Source organism: Ornithodoros turicata, chromosome 8, assembly GCF_037126465.1.
Source record: "Ornithodoros turicata isolate Travis chromosome 8, ASM3712646v1, whole genome shotgun sequence".
NCBI classification, from domain to species: Eukaryota; Metazoa; Arthropoda; class Arachnida; order Ixodida; family Argasidae; genus Ornithodoros; species Ornithodoros turicata.
This window is the reverse complement of record NC_088208.1, coordinates 24638630-24658419: the sequence shown is the minus strand read 5'-3', so window position 1 is coordinate 24658419 and position 19790 is coordinate 24638630. Positions and strand designations below refer to the sequence as shown.

At 47.1% G+C, this 19790-nt stretch overlaps 2 protein-coding genes across 5 annotated transcripts in view; both read left to right on the top strand.

The window, feature by feature from the left end:
• The window catches only part of LOC135366738 (leucine-rich repeat-containing protein 15-like), a 584634-nt gene that overhangs the window by 55972 nt on the left and 508872 nt on the right, over window positions 1–19790 (top strand). For all 4 annotated transcript variants that reach the window (XM_064599600.1, XM_064599596.1, XM_064599597.1 and 1 more), the window contains exon 3: window positions 13151–13192. The gene's annotated coding sequence lies outside the window, so the exon portion shown is untranslated. The remainder of the gene's footprint in view (window positions 1–13150; window positions 13193–19790) is intronic.
• On the top strand, window positions 13288–15070 carry LOC135366745 (uncharacterized). Its single transcript, XM_064599609.1, has 3 exons — window positions 13288–14400; window positions 14675–14707; window positions 14986–15070. Exons 1-3 carry the CDS (start codon window positions 14134–14136, stop codon window positions 15067–15069), a joined length of 384 nt encoding a protein of 127 aa, XP_064455679.1. The 5' UTR covers window positions 13288–14133; the 3' UTR covers window position 15070.

Genomic DNA, 19790 nt, shown 5'->3' with positions numbered 1-19790 from the left:
AAACGGCAAAGGGCGGTGGTGTAAATTGTGGTGGGCATGTTTCGTCCGGACTGGGAGGTACCCGGGTTCAAATCCCGGTGCCGGCTGTGCTGTTAAGGGTTTCTTTCCTGGGTTTTCCTTAGGCGCTGTCAGACATAAGTCGGCCCAGGACGCACATTCCACCAGAGGGTTGGTCATGACGTTGCCCACCTCTGTGAGGCCGACAACGTGAAGCACTACCACCATCCTCCGGTCACCGAGACTCCATTTTGCATGCAGTCCCGCGGCGCATTTCCCCTAAGACCCCCAAGGGCCAACGCAACGTGCAGCCAATCTAGGCAGGCAGACCGCTCGAATTCCCCCCCCCTCCGCCCCCGCTAGGGCCAACTGTTGAAGTACTTCATGTTGTTCCTTCGTCCTCCTTGCACTTAAAGGGACACTACAGTGGAAAAATTTATAATGCCGCATTTCATTACCGCAAAGGAATCGCAATTTACGCTCCTTTAGTGCCCCATCAAAGCTTACAGGGCACGGGAGCTACTCTACTCTCTATATTGAGCGGCAGCGATCGCACAGAAAAGAAAAAAAAAGAGAAGAGCTTGTGATTACTTCTACAAAGGCGCTGAAATGTGAACTACAGTGTGGCACACACACACACGCTCACCCACACTCACACACGGGAATAACACTTTCGCCATTAGCGAGACGACCTTCCACGAACCTGAAGGAACTGTCCAACTCGTCGAACCCAACCGCAAATCCCCGAGGAGACGTCTTCATCTCTCATTTTCTCTAGACTGTGTGTTTGTGGTCGTGTGTCTGTTTGTTTGGTTTTCGTCCAGGATGACTAATGGACGCCCCCCGGTGAGGCAACCGTTTCCGTTCGCTGCCGAAGGTCTGGTCTTACCGTTATGTGTCTGTACCGAAGGGGGGGGGGCAATTTATACATATCGCTTTTCTTCTTCTCCTGGTTGTTGATATCGAAAGCGATTACGTTGCAAGACGCTCTTGAAAATCGAACAAGGCACTGATGTCCTTTCGCGAGATAAAGCACCTGGCAACAGAGAATGACCGAAGATCTGCTCTGCTCGGTGGCTATAGTGGGTAACGTCCGGCGTGTGAAACGCCCCGTTGTGAGGGGCAGTGACATTATTTGTGTCTGTCTATGGCTGTGATCGTGATCTCGTTACGGCGATCACTCTTCAAATCTACGGAAATATCCCGTTTCTTCTTCCACCTATCATTACTTGGATTGGTTATTAAAAAGCGGAAGTTGAGAACGCGGCGTCAACTGCACTGCGTGCGACAGTGTTGAGGTACAATTATTTTTCTATACGCGTCGTACTTGCCGGGATATTAGCCCTCGATCATACGTACGCGTCAAGCTCTGACGTCGTCGTACCGAGAGCTACAGCCATTCCCATTGGCAGACGCAAGCTCGTCATGACTCTCGCGTTGCCTTCATTGGCGGAGACGCGTAGAAGTGATGCCGGAGCCGGATGAGTTGTGGGGCCACTCGTGCAATCAGTCTGCTACATTTCATTGTAGAACCTTTGTTCCTGGACGCTTAACAAGTGAAGACGTACCATACTTAAAAGTTTATCGTAAGTGCCCTATAATTCCAACTCCAGATCGCCTCCAGCCAATCATTAGTTCAGCCCCGATGATGTCGAAGGAGGCTGCTTCGTCTTAAAGTAGCACAGAAGTCTTTTTTAACACCCTGTTTTTCTTCCTATAAAACTGTTAAGTAGGCCAGGAAGATGCACCATGCGAAGTAATTCACACCACAGAGTCATAATTATCGCAGAAATACACCGCAAATACACCGCAAAAAGCGACAGTGCGCAACGGCGGTGAAGAGCAATAAGTGAAGCAGCTTGTGATCTGCCTGGAGCCTCGCGCTGACGCTATAAGGAGAACGCTCGCTGATTGGTTTTAGAGAAATGTTGTCTGCCACTCCTCTGTCGTCTGCTACTCGGCTGTTCGGGGTTCTGAAAAAGCCCTTCTCCTGGCTCGGTAATGATTCGGGCCGCTCCTTCTATCCCCAATTCTCCGGAGAACTGCAAAACTGGTTTACGGCGGCAAAGGGACAAGGCGGCTGACCCCACTGACCGGCGAACCAGAACGAGTTCTCCTTACAACGTCATCGGTGACGTGCATCATACCTTCTCCTTCTCGTTATACCTGGAGTGGCGAGTTAAGGGGGAACCCGCGAGCCGTGTTTATGTGAGTTTTTTTCTGGGAAAACAAATTGCACACGTGAAAACCTTTCGCGCTATTCGGTAAAATAACACACACACTTTTATCAGACGTCTTAATCTGAAATTTTTTGGATGGCCCTCTGTACTCCTTTATAACAAACTCCTAAGCGAAAAATAAAAAGAAAGAAAGAGAGGGATCCCCTTTCCGAATCCGTCTCGTTGAATTCAATATGGTGACCCGTCGAGGTGTGAACGCTGTCTCGGCAGCCTCATGCATTACATGCAAGCGCGTAACGGTGGAGGATGATTTATTCCTCATTGTGAGGTACTTGTGATCGCTCATAGGTGGCGCCGCGTCGGCGTAGTGGGAATCTCGAATTGCGAATCGTATCGTGAGAAGCCATTTCAGCTCTTCGAAGCTCGTCCATTTCAGCTCTTCGAAGAGCGCTCCGTGTCCGTAGACGTACAGGGAGTCGGGGGTGCGCTTACTATTCTCTAAAACTGATTAAATCAGCGAACATATGAAGGCACACGGAAACAGCAACCCGCATCGCATGCAGAACCATATAGGAGTGATAAAAATTACAAACTCAAACGGTGAGTCGTCGTCGTGTAGGATCTTGCCTGTTCATCAATTCGTGAACACTGGCAATAATGCCTCTTGCTCGGGGCTTCACCTCGAAAGGCAGGTGTCATCTTCACTATCGTAGATGTGCACCCAGAAGAGTGCGACATCCATCTTCACAAGAGGCAAGTTCTGTTCTTGGTGCCTAACCTAATAGACCCAAAGCACGTCACAACGCATTTTTCTTGTTCTTCCGTTTTCTCCGCGAAAAGTCACGCGCGTATTGAGAAGTAATTTCGTTAGAGGTCGACCGAGTCGAAGAAAGCTTCTAAATGGAATGCTTTCTGGCTTGCGTCGACAGAACCCCACTCCGTTGTGTCACGGGCACTTTGAAGTGAGGTGACGAGAAGTGTCTTATTAAAGGGGCACTAAAGCGGAAAAATTACCTGTTGGAATGAAAGGTGCCGTTACCTTAACAACAATACAAAAGGAACGCGTTTCATCCGTTATGTCGTTCGCAATTTATGAGCGAACGAAACCGCTCTCCAGTCAATGATACTCGGTGTCAACCTCAATTTTATTATGCATTATTTGTGTACATCACGTCTCGGCCCAATATTGGCTGGATATTGGCAATACTGGTTCAATATTGGTCTAGTATTGCCGGTATCCAGCCGATATTGGACCTAGATATTGCTTCGCTTGGGCTTACATACACACTATAAGGACTGAGAGGTGGTGGGTTCGAATTCTACCGCCGGCTGTGCTGTCTGAGGTTTTCCTTGGGTTTTCCAGACGAATGATGGCACAGTTTCCACCTGAAGTCGGCCCAGGACGCATACTAACACCCCAGACTGTCCGCCACTCCTTCCTGCTGTCCTCTCTCCCTCTGTCCACATCTGTACGCCGCTCATAGCCACAGCTGCTTCGCGGCGCGAATACTGAACAAAAACACTATAAGAAGCAAAAAGAGTAAATTCGGGAGTAATTAGAGCTTCTTGTCCCCTAGATTGAAGTTACTTCCTATTTTAGTCCTCTGACATTTACTCCCGAGCACTGCGAATAGTCCCTGATCTTCGCATAAACGTCCGAGCATGTAGTCCAGAAAGGGACCAATGGTCTAAGGGCAATGCATCTATTTCCCGAAATGAATAAATTACTTTTCTCTCTCTCTCTCTCTCTCTCCTACGTGTACGTGCACCACATGAGCCTTGATGAAGCAAGCGTCTTTTCCTTCGCCTTTTTTTTTCTTTGTCCACGGCCATCGCCATTTTGGCTGTTACCGACTTTTTCTAATTTGCTGATTGCAAATAGAGCATGCTTCGGTGAAAAACAGATTGAAATGAATAGACGGAGAGAGTAGACGACTTTAGCAAATAAATAACATCCCTGTTAATTGCCGCCTCAAGGTCCTCCAGAAAGTCACTAGCTGTACGGCAGGACTGAACAACTACGCGTCGTTACATTTATGAACGCGCAAGTAACCGAACATCCGCTTACATGACCTCTGTCTACGAATGTTGCGTTTGATAGTAGGGAGTTTTTGTACATCGAAAGGAAGTACACGATAGCAGTTCCGCGAACATGATAAGCCAATCACCATCTTTCTTTGAAGCGAGTGACATCACATTGCTAAGCTTAGATTTGATAGCTTCCTTTATCTTATCCTTTGTATAAAGCAGAGAGTGGGTAGTGATGTCACGTTGCCATTGAGACTGCATCATAGGGCCAGTGAGGCTTGAGGCCGCTGACCCCACATTGTCCCTTACTCTTCCCCAGCGAATGTCGCGTTCCTTTACCACAGTCTTCCACCGCATGAGACTTAATATAGCTTTTACACCGGCTTTCAAACACCACCTCGGTGTCGGCGCGTCCAGCCTCTGTTCCACGTGTGGTGTGCGCGGTGACCTCCATCCCGTCCTCCTGGTCTGCGGACAGTACGATCGCGAGCGCGCCCTCATGGAAACTGCTCTCCAACGCGTCGCTCAACGCCAGTTTGACTTAAGCCAAAATTTTCGGGCCATGGTCGGACCCCTCACATCTGATGCAAGGCCTACGAGCTGTTGCTGAGTTCCTCTCCAGCACTGGACTAATGGACGAACTCTAAAAGGACACCTTTCCATCATCATCACTTTCTCATCTCTTCCACAAGCGCAATGGGGCAGTGTACCGCCATAGCGACGGAGAATGACCCACCACATCATCATCCCATTTATGTGTGTGTGTCGTTTTTGTATAGAATTCTTCCGGGGGGGTGGGGGGTTGCCAAGTTGCCGCAGAGAAAAAAGAGACAAAGGAAAAACGAAAACTGCGACACACAAACAAGACGCACGACACATAGCAATGATCCGTTCAGCGCAAAGTTCTTAAATGGTGCGGGCGCTGGCTGTGCTATCTGGTGGTCACCTTCGGTGGTTTGTTGAACAGTTCACCGTAATAACTCGCATTAGACTCGCACTAAAACTCGCTAATGCCACAAGCTTGCCGGCTGTAATCCAAATGTACTCCAACGACAGAAAACCTTGCATGCAGCAGGCGTGGAATGTGCATTCTTGTATCAGGAGACAATGCATTGTATTTCAGAGTTAACCAACGTAGTACCAACGTTGCTTACTGTACCAGCTTCGACGACGTTCGGATTTCATATGGTACAGTAATAGTGCAATAACGCAGTGAAATGAAATTCCAATATGATCCGGAGACAAGATTCCGGGAGATGATTACAAAATATGCATAGAAAAGAGAAAACAATTCAGGAACTTGTAAGGAGGCATATAAAGACACAGTTCACGAAAATACCGGCTGCAAAGTTCTCGCATCCCATATCCAATTCGAAGACGAAAGCGTACTCTTATTTCTTGCGCATTATAAATTTCAAAAATCACTTATCCCCGAGAGTGCTTCTATTTAGTCTGTCACCTGAGCTACCTGGCACGATGTTACAGAAATCCTGGCATTGAACGAAATATACCATCACGCCAGGTTTGTCTAAGAAAAGTTTATCAACAAAAAAGCCTTCTCCCGTTGTGCATGTGCAGCCTGTACAGCGACGTGCAACATCTAGAGTATGATGATGATGTTGATGGCAGTAGAGGAGCTTTATGTCTGTTGGCAGCAACAAACGGAACATACCCGTTACAAACAAACAAAATGCGCAGAACGCAATACTCAGAACACAACAGAATGCAATGTTCACGTCAGTCTATCAGACACAATCTCGCGAACACAGTCACTTTCCTCAAAGAGCTCACACTCACAAGTTCTGCACGAATATCGGCTCCGAAAGGCAGAAGAGCGTGAAGAAGAAAAAAAGAAAAGGAACTCGCTGTTTCTTTCCTACTTTCTTCAGGACGGGCGTTGCCTGCAGTTTCTATCTTGACACAGTGCCTGGAACCAGTTGTATCCCAGTCCCTATAGCATAGCTCTCGAGAAACCCCCTGGGGAGAGGAACCAAATTTTCTCCAACTCAGTCCCTCTCTGCTTTTTGCCTATTGCTACTCGCGTATCGTTCTGCAGGCTGTGTTGTGTTGGTTCGTAATCGTTCTATAGTCCCGCCTCGCGTGGCTCGCCTGGTCTCTCCACCCTCCGATCGTCACGCTCTGCTCGCAGGACGCACTTATCTGGGGTGGGGGAGAGAGAGAGAGGTTCGAAGCGCGGTGCTGTGCAATTAAGCCTAACCCAAGCTGTGCTGCGCGGGTAGACTTTCGTTGGCTGGAAGTACGTGGTAGGGAGAAAGAAGGAATAAGGGGACCTGGGAAACGTTAGTGCAAAGCAAAGCGAGCCCAAACTTTTCCGCGATATAGCCTGCTGATTTGCGCGTCTTTGCATCCAGGGGGCTTTCCAACACGCGCTACGTACATCCCCTAACACCGCATAAATTTTCTGATATATATATTGGATTGGATTGAAATATATTGGATACGAATGTACAAGGCAGTAGTCAGCGGATACAGGCGGGACGAATACTGTCCACAGGGCGAATACAGCGGATACTGTCCAACTCACTGACATCGTCTTAGAAGAAATACGACTGAACTTCGACTTCAGCTTGAAATAGAGATCACAGAAAACTAATGCGGCAATACCAATACAGCAAAACAACATGGTGCTTGAAGTGGGACTCCGCAACAAAATCACCACAAAGGTTGTGGTATATCCGCAACCCTTGGGATGTCAGAAACATGTGTACGAAATATCTCGTTCCAAAACTGGGCAGATTTTATTCAAACAAATTTATTACGAAGCGAGGGCTTCGCCTCTGTGAACGAGAGGACACTGAAAGCAACACACTGCTGACGTCATCCGGCATCCGGCAAGGGAGAATACAGGTATCGAAGCAGACGACAATGCTGTGTGACGTCGCGTATCCCTCCTCCTGACGAACCACCGTAGTGTGTACGGAGCTCTGGTTTCTGCTCTTCACGTTTCGGTTTCGGTTTTCTGTTGTTATCATTTACAAATTAATTACTCGCACAAAATGAATGCGAATGTCGTATTCGGTATCGAGGGGATGGTTCGTGTTCGGCATGATGCTCACGTAAGTTTTTTCGAATCCTTGCAAAGTCTCAATTTAAAGGGACCGTCGCACGCGTCACACGGTCGATTCGGAAGCTATAGTGCCATTCTACTCCTCGTTCATCACCGACACTAACTACGATCGCCAATCGATCACTAGTCGATCACTACAATCGGTCACAAATCAATCACTACGCTCACTAACTACGATCGAAAATCCTACGCGGATGAATGGAGTAGTTTTCGTGCAATTTGATGCAATACATGGTAAGAGCAGACGCCGGATGTTGAGAGCATGCCGGAATTCCCTCTCCAAAAATGGGAGAAAACGTCACACGGACAAGTCCAATCAGGGAGAGCCGTTGGGCGACAGGCGGGCGGGCGGGCGTCTGCGAGCCGTGGAGATCTGTGATCGGCTAGTGGAATGTCGGAGTGTCGATTCTGGGTTAGCTTTCAGACATATGTCGGCACAGTTCCCTTAGAAGTCGGCCCGGGACGCACATTCCCCCAGGGCGTGAGTCGTGACATTGCCCACATACGTGAGGCCGACAACGGCAAGCTCTATCACCACCACCACCACCACCACCACCACCACCACCACCACCTGGGTTAGCGTAGGGACGTGCTCGTAGAGTCAGGAAGATAACACAGAACTCACACAAGCACTTCCACTTATTGCGATGCGAACGCGAAGCAGACGAGCACGGAAACGATCGCCTGTGCTGCGCTCCCATTGGCTGTGCCTGGCTTACATCATCATGTTACTATCGCTGGGGCTGCCTTGGCTGCAGACTGAGTGCGGATGTTTAAAACACGTTTATTTAATAACTGAGCTGTTGTCGAAAGAGAAACTTGGCGAAGTAGATTGTGAAGTGGTGTCAAACATTACTCTGTGTCTGTCTTATACACACGTTCCCGGATTCGATAGTCCCTTTAGGGGTGTACATAGAGGTACTATAATATATATATATATATACAGGGTGTTCAAAATTGAGCTTTCATTAGCACTTCATAAATTGGCGAACAAAAGAAAACTGGTGCTATTTTTTCTGTTCCTTGAGTAAGAAACAGGTGCTACATAATTAGCAGCACCTGTTTCTTACACAAGTAGCGTAAAGTTATCCGGTTTCCTGTCATCGCTGCATAGCGCTCGTGAAAGCTTAATTTTGAACACCCTGTATAATATAATACTAAGGGATGAGCTTCAGGACAAAACCCGCCGCCGAAATTTCGAACAGAGACTGTTCTTCTTCTGGGCACCGTCCTCATCCTTGGCATGGTACTGAAAGACTTTAAAGCCTTTAAATTTTACCATACCAATCATGAGGACGGTGCCTAGAAGAATAACAGCCTCTGTTCGAAATATCGTCGAGTCTCCTCTCCATAACCTTCCCTTTATTAGGGCTGTACAAGTGCACAATACTCGAACTTTTAACAGTGGTCACGAATTCGTTCTGAATCGTACGTATTGCAGCCAATATTAGGGACTGTTACATTTGGCTTCGGTGCTATTTTTGGGTAACATGATACAAAACAGAATGTGACAATAACGCGTTTTTTTTCTCCACAATTCCCGTTTTTCCATCCCCCCCCCCTTTTTTTTTGCTCTACGTAGGTGCACTGGGGTAGCCAGTCTGATTTAGTCGTGTCTCACCTCCCAATTTTTTCTTCTTTCTATCACCATCAAAATAACGCGTTCAGCATGTGAACAAGAGTAAAGAAAAACTAACTATAGACCTTGTCGCTTTACTCTCGAACCACCAGTCTCCGTGCGCTCCTTATCCTCGTTCCCAGCGGCGACGGGTGGACAGGGGTGGACTGCCAAAGTCGCTCTTCGCATGGGGATGAGTATTGGTGGCCGCCGTCTTTAATCAGTATCACTGACGATAACGTCATAACGTCCATAGAACTAGTCATCCGGTAAACATCTGAGTAGCGTATCAACATTCGAAATATTAAGGGAAAATAAGATTGGTTGCTTCCGCGTGCGATATGCGCAGTTGTGCACGTGAGGAGTGATGACCGCTTTTCTACACCGCTTCCCGAGCGGGAGAAAATGAATGGGCACGAAATGAACACACAACGAACACCAAAGCCCACACGGGAAAATGAAGGAACTCTGCAAACGGCAGTCCACACGTGTACAGTTCCTGTGACTACTACGGAGTGGCAGCACTAATGGTGGCAGCCATTCCTTGAATCGCGTTTTTGTGTTATACACAGAAACGCGATTCAAGGGATGGGCGTGCGACTTAAGAACGACACGAAATGTAGTTCGTACACCTTAAGTGTGCTACTCCGCCGAAGAAATTGTACTGCAGCCCCTATAGGTTTCATATCTGCTCACAGCTTGTCACGACGTCGAGTGATGCAGCCAGTAGGAACCACCATAGGGCTGAGCTTAAACGTGTCTTTCTCACACAGAACACAACTATAGAGGGAAACATTACTTCCATAATTATTGCGGAGAGACTAAATAGCAGTGAACTGAACATTTTTTGCTTGTGCTTTCACTGGCAGGGCATGCCCTGCAGAGATCAATGAGAGCAGTTGAAAATACAGGTACAGTTTTTTTTCCTGATAAAATCTGCCTTACGACTTCTTAGCGTGCGGCCCAAATAGCCGACCGATAATGGCGTTTGATTCCTGGGCGTACTTGACGTCAATATACATGCATCATTCAGGCCGTTGCTTGTTCCAGAAAAAAAAAAAAAAAAATTCTTGTCCCTGCCGAAATGCCTCACGTTTACTTTCCGGGAAACACAAAATGAACGGAAATGAACGCCAACTGAAGGATCCTGGACGACATCGTAATATCTATCTAACTGCCGAAGATAAATCCCCACTCCTGTCACGCCCCGGTACTAGTGGGGTTTAGAATAGTGATGGGGCGCTTTCGGACCCCAGAAAAATAAGAGTCATCAGTGCACCTTATTATTATTACTATTATTATTATAATAATAATAATAATAATAATAATTATTATTATTATTATTCAAGCGTGCTATTCACGGTTAAGAGGGAGGAAGGTTGCAGTTATTCACTTGCTCTATTCCGCTTGTTTGGTTGACTACTTCATGGCTTCATGGATTTTTAAAGCATTTTTTTATAAAGCCAAGCACCGTGCAGGTTCGTCAGTGGCTTTATAGGGTCACGTGAGATCACGAGACAGTGCCAACACCACGTGAACGCCGGACTGTACTTGTGGTACGCCGAGATTGTGTTGCCACCACGGTCACAATTAAGAAAAAGTACGTAAATGCATGATTTCACAAAACATGAAGAGGCCGGCACTTACTGTCAACGATGACCGTTGAGTTGAGTTGAGTTGATTAGAAAAGAAAAAAAGTGGAGAAATAGGCACTCCTTACGAGAGCCGGCTAGTCCAGATCACTTAGGAAAACACAAATGGCTATCTACAATAAAACCAATGAGTGACAAAGACACTGAACATATCTTATTATTCTGTCCACGGTATCAACGATGATCGTGTTTCGACGCGTTTCGCACAATGCACGAAAACGCAGACAATTTTTCTTTTCATACTTTTTTGATGTTGTTGTCGTCGATAACGCAGCCTCCATCAGAACCACAGCCATATAGTAACGCTGCGTTCAACCCCCTTTTTAGTTATAATTCGTTCTTCCTGACCCTGCTAACTTTCTGGAGCTTTTCGTGCGAAGCATTTACTGCCAGTCCTCGGAAATCACGGCCAATTTATACGAATCGCCGGTGCAGCAACTGCGGCGACCTCTGTGTCTAACCAAGCCAGACGCCGAGATAACGAGTCTGGAGCAGTCGAGGACGCTGCTGCGCCAGCAACTCAGCACGGCCCCGACTTGAAAGTAACGACGCGGAGTAGTAGCAGCCTCCAATTGAATCCTTTGACCGAATTGGACCCGTTTGCTACGAAACTAGGCTGGAAGGTGGATCATTGAAAGCAAGTTTCTCGCGAGTTCCTGCCTCCGAAAAGAAAGGATTGTTTGTTTGCTCGCATAATCAGGCGGAAGGCTGGCGCGCTGTGCCGGTGATTCCGTCTTTTGAAGAAATTTTTATGCAGTTCCTCTTTGCTATTTATGCGTGCTTCTATTTTTTTTTCAAACTCCTCGTTAGCGCCGCGAAGCAACTGTGGCTATGAGAGGAGTACAAACGGGCAGAGAGGGCAGCAGGAAGGAGTGCGGGACAGGGGGGGTTAGTGAGCGTCCTGGGCCGACGTCAGGGGGAAGTCTGCCGACATTCGCCTGGAAAGTCTTCGGAAAACCTCAGACAACGCAGCCGGTGACAGGATTCGAACCCGTGTTACCTCCCAGTTTCGACGCGAAAAGCGATCGTGCTAACCACTATGCCACGGGAGCTGGTTTCATGCGTGCTCCTGTGGAAGGTAGGAACATGTGGGAGAGGTCAGTCAGTTCAAGATAGAACTAGGTGTGGCTCAAACAGTTTAGGGATGGCATATTACTTGTATAGTAAGTTCCGGCATTGCAGGATTAAAAGGGCACATTTGTTTTTGGCACTGGCCTTCTTCTATCTTCCGTGGGTTGGTCTCTGGCTTTGAATAGGACACTTGGAACTCTAAACGTATAAACCGGAATATAGGCCGAACCAAGGAGTTCATAATCCAATGCTAAGAGCCTTTTAGATTTTCTGCCAATGGCCGGTATGCCGGACGACGGTTGTCTTCTTCTGGCACACTAAGCAAAGGATAATTGACAATCTGGTTTATATGGTACCCTGTGGTTGGTGTTGAACGTTGAAGAGTGGGTATTGGTATTAGTATAGACTATTGAATGCTGAATCTGAAAAACGTTGAATGCTTCGCATACAGATGTCGATTAAAGATTACTGCGGGCGGCTGGAAGACCGGACGTTTCCAAGTGACTTTTCGCCATCTGTAAACGTGAAGCAATTCAACACTGTAATGTTTCTCGCTCCCCCTCCTTCTTTCTGTATCCATCCATTCGGCTTCCACGTGCGGCTTATGCTCAATATCCTGGGAACTGGTATGATCATTCTACACTCTAAAATCAGAGCTTCTCCGCATACCACGCTCCTAGCCAACCGTAATCCCGGATGACAATGTTCTCGCCCTTGATTTAATGAAAACATGGGGCACATACGCCATTTTCTAGCAATTATGAACTGCTTAATGCGACAAAAATGGCGTACGCCCCCTCCCTCCTCGTTTTCAGCAAATCAGCTCAAAGAACGATGTAATTCGGGATGATGGTTGGCTAGGAGCGTGCTATGCGTGGTCAAGTTCATTTTCAAGGGTGTGGTGGCGGTTGTGATGGTGAAAGGGCTAGCCGCTGTCGGCCTCTCACAGAAGTGGGCAACGTCACGACTTACGCCCTGAGGGAATGTGCGTCCTGGGCCGACTTCTAAGGGAACTGTGCCGACATATGTCTGAAAGTGTCTGAGGAAAATCAAGGAGAAACCCCAGACAGCACCGGCGGCACAGGGATTCGAGCCCGTGTACAGGATCAGGAATAGAACAGGATCAGCGAATGATATATTGTTGGTGCTCGTGGAAGTAATTTTAAATTATCACTTTTTCTTCGTTCAGAGCTTTCTCTTACGCAACACAGTTTTGTAACAAGATTGTTCGTTGAAACTCTAATTCAATGGCGAACATAATGTGCCTGACCGTTTATTAATCATCTTTCTAATCAATGACGTTCGTGGTTGGTCCATCGGTAGTCACTGTATCCGTCGAGTTAATGAGTTAGTTAGTTAGTTAGTAAATTCGTAAAATAATAAACCTTGGAGCTTTCAGCTACCCACCATGGGTGCTACCTGCTCCATAGCAAAAGCTGTATAGCTATTACACACTCTGAATCATCGAATTCAAATTACTGTGAACTCGAACATGATCACTTAGTTTTATTTACAGAGAAACTTCATGAGGACAGATGAAGACGTCAGCGCTATGAACGTAAGCACGCGTTCTTTCTCCTTATCTCCTCCTAGTATTGATGCTTCACCTATGTTGAGCTAGCTCACCATACTTCACCTTTTCTTGTGGTTCCTCGCGGCTGCGAAGGAGCTTCCATGTGACATCGTCATCGAATCAGTCACGACATCTTGAAATAACGTTTCATTACACCGCGCGATCACAGCGAACGTGTATACTGGGCCGACTTCACAGGTGACTCTGCCGACGTTTGCCCCATGGTGTATGTGAGGGCAAACCCAGCGTAAACATTCGACGGCACATCTGATGCCGGGATTCGAACCCAAGTTACTTCCCAGTTTGGTGGCCCAGGCTTGTGTTATGAAACTTTAATAAACAGGCGCGCCCAACTTTTATGATCATAGCTCTGCGCTATAAATTAAAGCAGCCTAATTAACTTTGTGCACCACTTTTGTGACTCACCTAATCAGTCAACAATACAAACTAACTTCAACACCTTGCAGCTTACCCTAAACGCTTCACACACACGCACGCAAAAAACCCGCTGATAAAGTCTACTTAATTAAAGGGACTGTCGCATCCGGAACCGTGGTTACGAATCCAATACCAATGTGTTCGGTACACTACCACGAGCTATTTGCCAAATTTTCTCCTTCCAAAACGGACCAGGTGATGAGGAATCGAATTTAAAAGATCCGGTTTCGTTTTCATCCTCGAAAGCGCCAGCGCCAACAACATCGCGTGACGCAAGGTCGAATCTGGCTAATCCGCTGTGAAGGACGCTGTCGTCTGCCGCCAAGTCTGGGGCTGCTTTGTTTTTTTCCGGCACGTCGCCCGTATTCACATGTGACACTTTCTAGTGACTCGGATACTATCGCTACGCTTGCATCCTTCGCGTGGGATGTCGTTTGGAAACCGACGCAGCGTTCCCGACTCCAGGAAAACTTCCTTCGAAAACCTCGATGTTTGATTTCGCACGCCAAGGATACATCTACAGCCAGACCCCAGACGAAGCGAAAGTTGGAAGCAGCTACATCACTAACGGGTATCCAGATGAAGCAAGGAGTGTTCATGCTGTCCGTGTATGCTCCTCGCATTTCACCGATAATGTGTACCTGGATGAGAACATCATGGAAGTGCAACTTGGATTGACACAAAAAAGGAACGAATTGAAACTTGACGCCGTTCCGACAGTGTTCCACGAACAAAGCGAGCCAGCAACTTCGACAGTAAGTCACAATGTCTATGTAGTTTCCCAATCGGGTCTGTCACTCTTGCGCGTGAGTAACTTAGCAGCAAAAGACGAAATCGGTACAACGTAAGGTATCCCCTAACCATAACTAGATAAATAAAATACAATAAACAAGTTCAAGTGATGTCATTCATATGAACGTGATTGACTTTTCTCGTTGTCGGACGCGTTATCGTGAAACTTTCACTGTTACTGAACCTGTGACTTTTGTGGAATGTGGTAGACATGATTGGTTTTCATGTGTATTACAGCTGCAGGCAGTTCGACAGGGTCAAGCGCAAGTGGTACGTATATTACTTAAATACATAGAATGTGTTTACAATTTTTGGACACAGAACAATTCGCAAACTATGAACCCCGATCACTAAAAGGAAGAACTGACGCTGTTTGTGTGCTGGTGTGTAGAAACAGGCACTATACAAACAGTACCTCTGTCCGTAACATAAGCGCCATAACCCACTTCCCAGTTACCTTTTATCTCTCTGTTTCTGTGCTGTAGGGCGGCGGTTTTTGCGGTTGTCGTAGCCAACTTGAGGTGCACTTTTGACGTTCTGTGTTATAGAAGGACCAGGTGCTGCTGATCAAGTCCCATCCATCCATGAAACGGCATCAAGCAATGTACGTGTGTGCACGGCAATTTTGCTGAGAGACCTGGTTTTTACACTAATGCCTTTACGACGCCTCTGACAAATTAGGATCTTCCAGAACAGTGCTTTCTTCATCCAAGTTCAAGAAGTAAAGAGAATGACTTCATGGCTTCTACTGATATTCTCAGCGCTACATGCCAAGACAAAATAACTTGACAGCAGGAAATGAAAAGAAAAAAAAAAGGTCCGTTTCAGGTCCACCCAAATCTTTGTGCAGAGGCTGACAACAACAACGCTATTGTGAGATGATGAATGATGCTGATGCAGCGTTGAGATTAAGCCCTTGTTTCCTTTTTTGCAATGCTATACGTTACTGCTGGTTAAATGTAAAATGATGCACCTACCTCCAGACATTAAAGGGGCTACCAGAGATGTAGTGTCAATTCAACAGAAAACCTGCATGTTCTACGAGGCACTGTCACATAAGCTTTGGCCAAATTTGCTGTCCTGTGAGCTTTGATAGGATATGCCGTAGATAGTAAGAGGCCTCTTACTGTAAAAGGGAGGTGCATTAATCGAGTAGTGGGGTCTGAGGCATGAGGGCCATTTCAGGATGTACTAACCCTTCTAAAATTGTACACTTGGTTATGCCCAGAGATCGATCCAGATCCCCCCCAACACCCCGAGTTTTTTTCCTGTGTACCACTGTTATAATGAAACCGTCCAATTTACTGTCCAATCGTCCCTTTTTCATTGCAATTGAAGTACTTACAAAACTGTTTATTTTATTTTTTATTTTTGTGAGTCCCCGCTTCAGATCCCAAGGGACATTGCCAGTGTGGTGCACGCTGATAACTGTCTGTGCATAGCAAATAATAAATATCTGTGCGTGAAGAGTTGGATGTGGACTTGTGCAATGGCTCTTGAATGGACAACACTCAGTCAACACAAAGATTTATTCACATTTGCGTAACTTATTGCCTGTCATTATAATAATTATTATAATACATAGACAAGAGGTAATGCTCTGCCAAGGATCTCTGAAGTTACAGTCATGAAAGCTGTTTTCAAGACAGTGGTGCTAAAAAATGGATCAATGGCAGGTATCAAAATTTGTTTTGCTGTATCAAGGCAGAACAACCTTCCGTGGGAATGACAAATTTTGGACATTCCCAGACAGATGTATCACTTACTATGATAATGAGGTGTAACTGTACCATTAGTGAGTTATGAAACGTTACCTGAAATTATTTGACGTGTTATATCCCTCACATGCTATAATACTGCCAACGATAAGAAGCATTACACTATCATTAAAAGTATAACTGTCACTTATGGCCAGGTAGTTTATTGCTCCCGCCTATTCCTTTGCACTTCTCGGGATTACTGTGGTAACACAGATTCTGTTTCACACTTCTCAATTGGAAACTACGCAAGTCTATTATGGTGTAGGTGTGAACAGGAAATGAGGCACACTAAAGATGATAGTCCTGATAGGACCAGGATGGAAAAACGTTGGCGAATCATGCGGACGACACACCCAGGTATCTTTCGTCTGTTTTTCGGTCCAAGGAATCTCCAAACTCAGCTTGTAAACACACAATAAGCAGTGAACCTGACGTAGCTGTAAAAAGAAAGGACACTTTCCTAAACACGTAGCATAGTAATTTCCTGACAATCATTCTAATTCTAACCCGGCCCTTGAGTTGCACAGTTGGTTAGAGCCTTCGTAACTTTCATGGGGCATTCGTCGTGTGTGCAAACAACGACGACAACTACGAAAATAAGGATTGCTCGACGTGCCTATCTATCGTGGGCACAGTAGGCGAAGACTGTGATCGTCGCTGCAATACTGCGGTAGATACACCACTAGAAGTTCTGGCCGATGACAGGGAGCTGGGAACAAAGTGTGATGCGTGCGTGTGGTGCGTGCCGTCGTTGCACAACTCTACCACTTCACCAGCACTGCAGCATATAGGTACTCATCCAGTTCCTGAGGAACACAGACGCCGCACAAACACTTGGATTGTTTCCTGCGTCGTAGTGTGAATGTCACGGGATTAAGTATTGAGCACTCCGATCATGAACGTACCTAAAGCAGTGGTCCTGAGGCTCGTTCTGTTGCGCTAACGCAGCTGCGGCACGTACATCACCAGCGACTTGCAGAATAAGCGGATCCGTCGAATATGGGCCGTCATCAAACATGTATATTCGTCACGGGAGCTATTACTAAAGGCATTTGAACAGCACGATTCGCCACTTCCGCGTTCCGAGTCCGCCATCTCCGTATGTGCCTTCGCCTTCGTCTCCCTGACCTTGCTCATGCAAGCTGCAAGCCGCGGGGACTCCTCTGGCTCGCCACGTTCTTATTGGTCAGATTCCATGTGACGTTGCTAAAGATTCTCAGCAGGGAGTTCCGCTTGACGCCCGCTTCCGTCGTCTGCTGTAGCGCCGCTTACACACGAATTATGCAAAAAGTATTCCGTCGATCGGAACGGGACTTTCGGAGTCATGGTCAGTGAAGGACGGGGAATCTCATTTCACTGTGGTTTCGGAATCGATCTGTGGTCGATGCGACTGTCCCTTTAAGTAATTAAGAGCAAAGTCCGCCCGTTACCGCGTTATGCCGCGTGTTTGTGTTCACTTTCTTGAGACACCCTTCAAACGCGTGAACTTTATGATGGGCTTACTCCACCCAGGCGTCATAACCGCCTCATTATCAATCGCCCCCATATAAAATACCCACACCCCACTGCGCAACTTAACGTTGCGTGACTTCAATACATCCCGCGCGTGCCGTTCTTCGACCAATCACGACGCGCACACGTCAACTTCCCGCGAGTGTATCTGTGTTTCCCCAACTTTCCATCGAGGAAGGAAAACGTGCATCAAAATCCCCAATCTTCGATGAGGACAACCCACAACGTGGATATTAGATGACTAACACCTGCGGTTGCCTCCGCCGAACGTGACTTCGAGAGCATCGCGTTCGAAGAAGGGGGAAGAATAAGGGAGGACATGTCTGGCTGGCCTTTTTTCCCCAAGCGCGACAGTGACAAAGACCACACCCCACGATCTTCTTGGCCCCGAAAGACGGATGTGTTTATGTATTGTCCGCGTGTTACCGCTGCTGCTTTCCCTGGGCGATGTGATACGATATGCGTCATTAGCGACCTGGGGGAAACACGTGAGAGAGGGGAGAAAAAAGGAGGAAACGTGATCTGCATCGGTGGGTACGAATTAAGGTGTTTCTCTGTATGGGCGAGGTGGAGGCGCTGCTCGATTGTTGAGCGCGGTGAGTAGGGCTCTGAAGTCGGAGTCGATTGTTAGAGGGTTTCTGTGGGGAGCTACGTTGGAGGCTCCGTTGCAGGAGTCGTTAGAAGTTTTGCTGAAGTGATTGGGGAGAGATGGACGGCCCCTTTTTGTGTGCACATTTGGAGATACAGAAGAAGATCAGCGTAGCAGAACTGCGTAACGAATGTGTACAGGGTGTCTTTTTGGAGGCGCCACATATTTTTTATTAAAAATCTGTGAGAGCCCCAGATATGCCGTTTGGACATCTAACATACCTGGCCTGGAAGATATCTTTCCTAGTCGGTCGCATCAGTGTTCGATGAATAATTAACTATAATACGATAATTAACTTATTAATTAACGAGTTTTCGGAAAAACTGAGATGACAGGATTGAAGACCGTCGTAGTCGAAAGCTATTCCAGCTGTCAGCGATTTCGAAATGCTTCTGTGCTTCAAGATACGAGGGTGGTTCCATACGTTTCCGGCCCGACCAAGTTTTAATAGTCATAGAGACGAAACAAGTGTATCACTTTTCGACATAGTCACCCTTAACTTACACCATAGTCTCATCCCCTGTGACAATTGACTTCAATATTTCTTCTTCGTTCTCTTGACAGAGCTCCAAAAACTCTTTGGCACAGGCGACGCGCTGTTGCTTTTGAACTGTCGAGAGAAGTCGTGGCACCCATCCTGAACTGACCTTTTTCATGTGAAGGCCCTCGCCGATGATGCGAAAAACGGTTGTTTTGGAAAGCCCCAGCCTTTCTGAGATTTCCTTCACCTTCAGACGCTTGTCGCTCAGCACTTCCTCCTCGAGAAGAGGCAAATTTTCTTGTGTCATCACTTCCACTGGACGACCATCGCGTGGATCATCTTCAATGGACTCTCGCCCCAGTCGAAACTGCTTAGCCCAGTCTTTTACCGTTGTGTACGACGGAGAGGCTACCCTGTACACGTTGTCCAGTCGCGCTTTAATTTCTTTAGGCGAAAGTCCCTCTTTTGTCAAGAATTTTATCACAGCGCAGTACTCGATTTTTTCTATTTTAACTGAAGAGTGCAACCTGGCTGTTTGAAATGCCTCTCTCCAACCGACAAAAGCATGGAGAGGGTTGAGGGTGGTGCTCCGGCCCTCCAACAGATGGCGCCACGCGCCCTTAATCGCATTTTCAAATTCGCGCGCATTATCTACCTCAGGACGGAAACTTACGGAACCACCCTCGTACGAGCAGTTTTTGTTTACTATGCAAATGAGCCGAAACCAAAACCCGCGGCTCAGGAGCGCATCACCTTCGCCGACGGAGGCTTATCTGGGCCGGAAAGCGGCTGAGTGGCCAGAAGATCGGCACCTACTCCAATCATATCCATAGCTCCAAATCACGTGGTCCTGTGACGTGGTCCGAACTTTTCTGCCATCCTATTGGCCAGTGCGCTTACGGTTACGGAGCTTGCGGGAGAAAAGTTGAAGTTGTTTCAACTCCTTGCGGA

What these genes read in the sequence shown, in the direction of transcription:
- LOC135366745 (XM_064599609.1), top strand. Translation starts at nt 14,134, where the DNA reads ATGTTTGATTTCGCACGCCAAGGATACATCTACAGCCAGACCCCAGAC. An exon ending in GCGAGCCAGCAACTTCGACA is followed by an intron (nt 14,401 to 14,674) that starts GTAAGTCACAAT and finishes TGTGTATTACAG; the next exon opens with CTGCAGGCAGTTCGACAGGG. An exon ending in GACAGGGTCAAGCGCAAGTG is followed by an intron (nt 14,708 to 14,985) that starts GTACGTATATTA and finishes TCTGTGTTATAG; the next exon opens with AAGGACCAGGTGCTGCTGAT.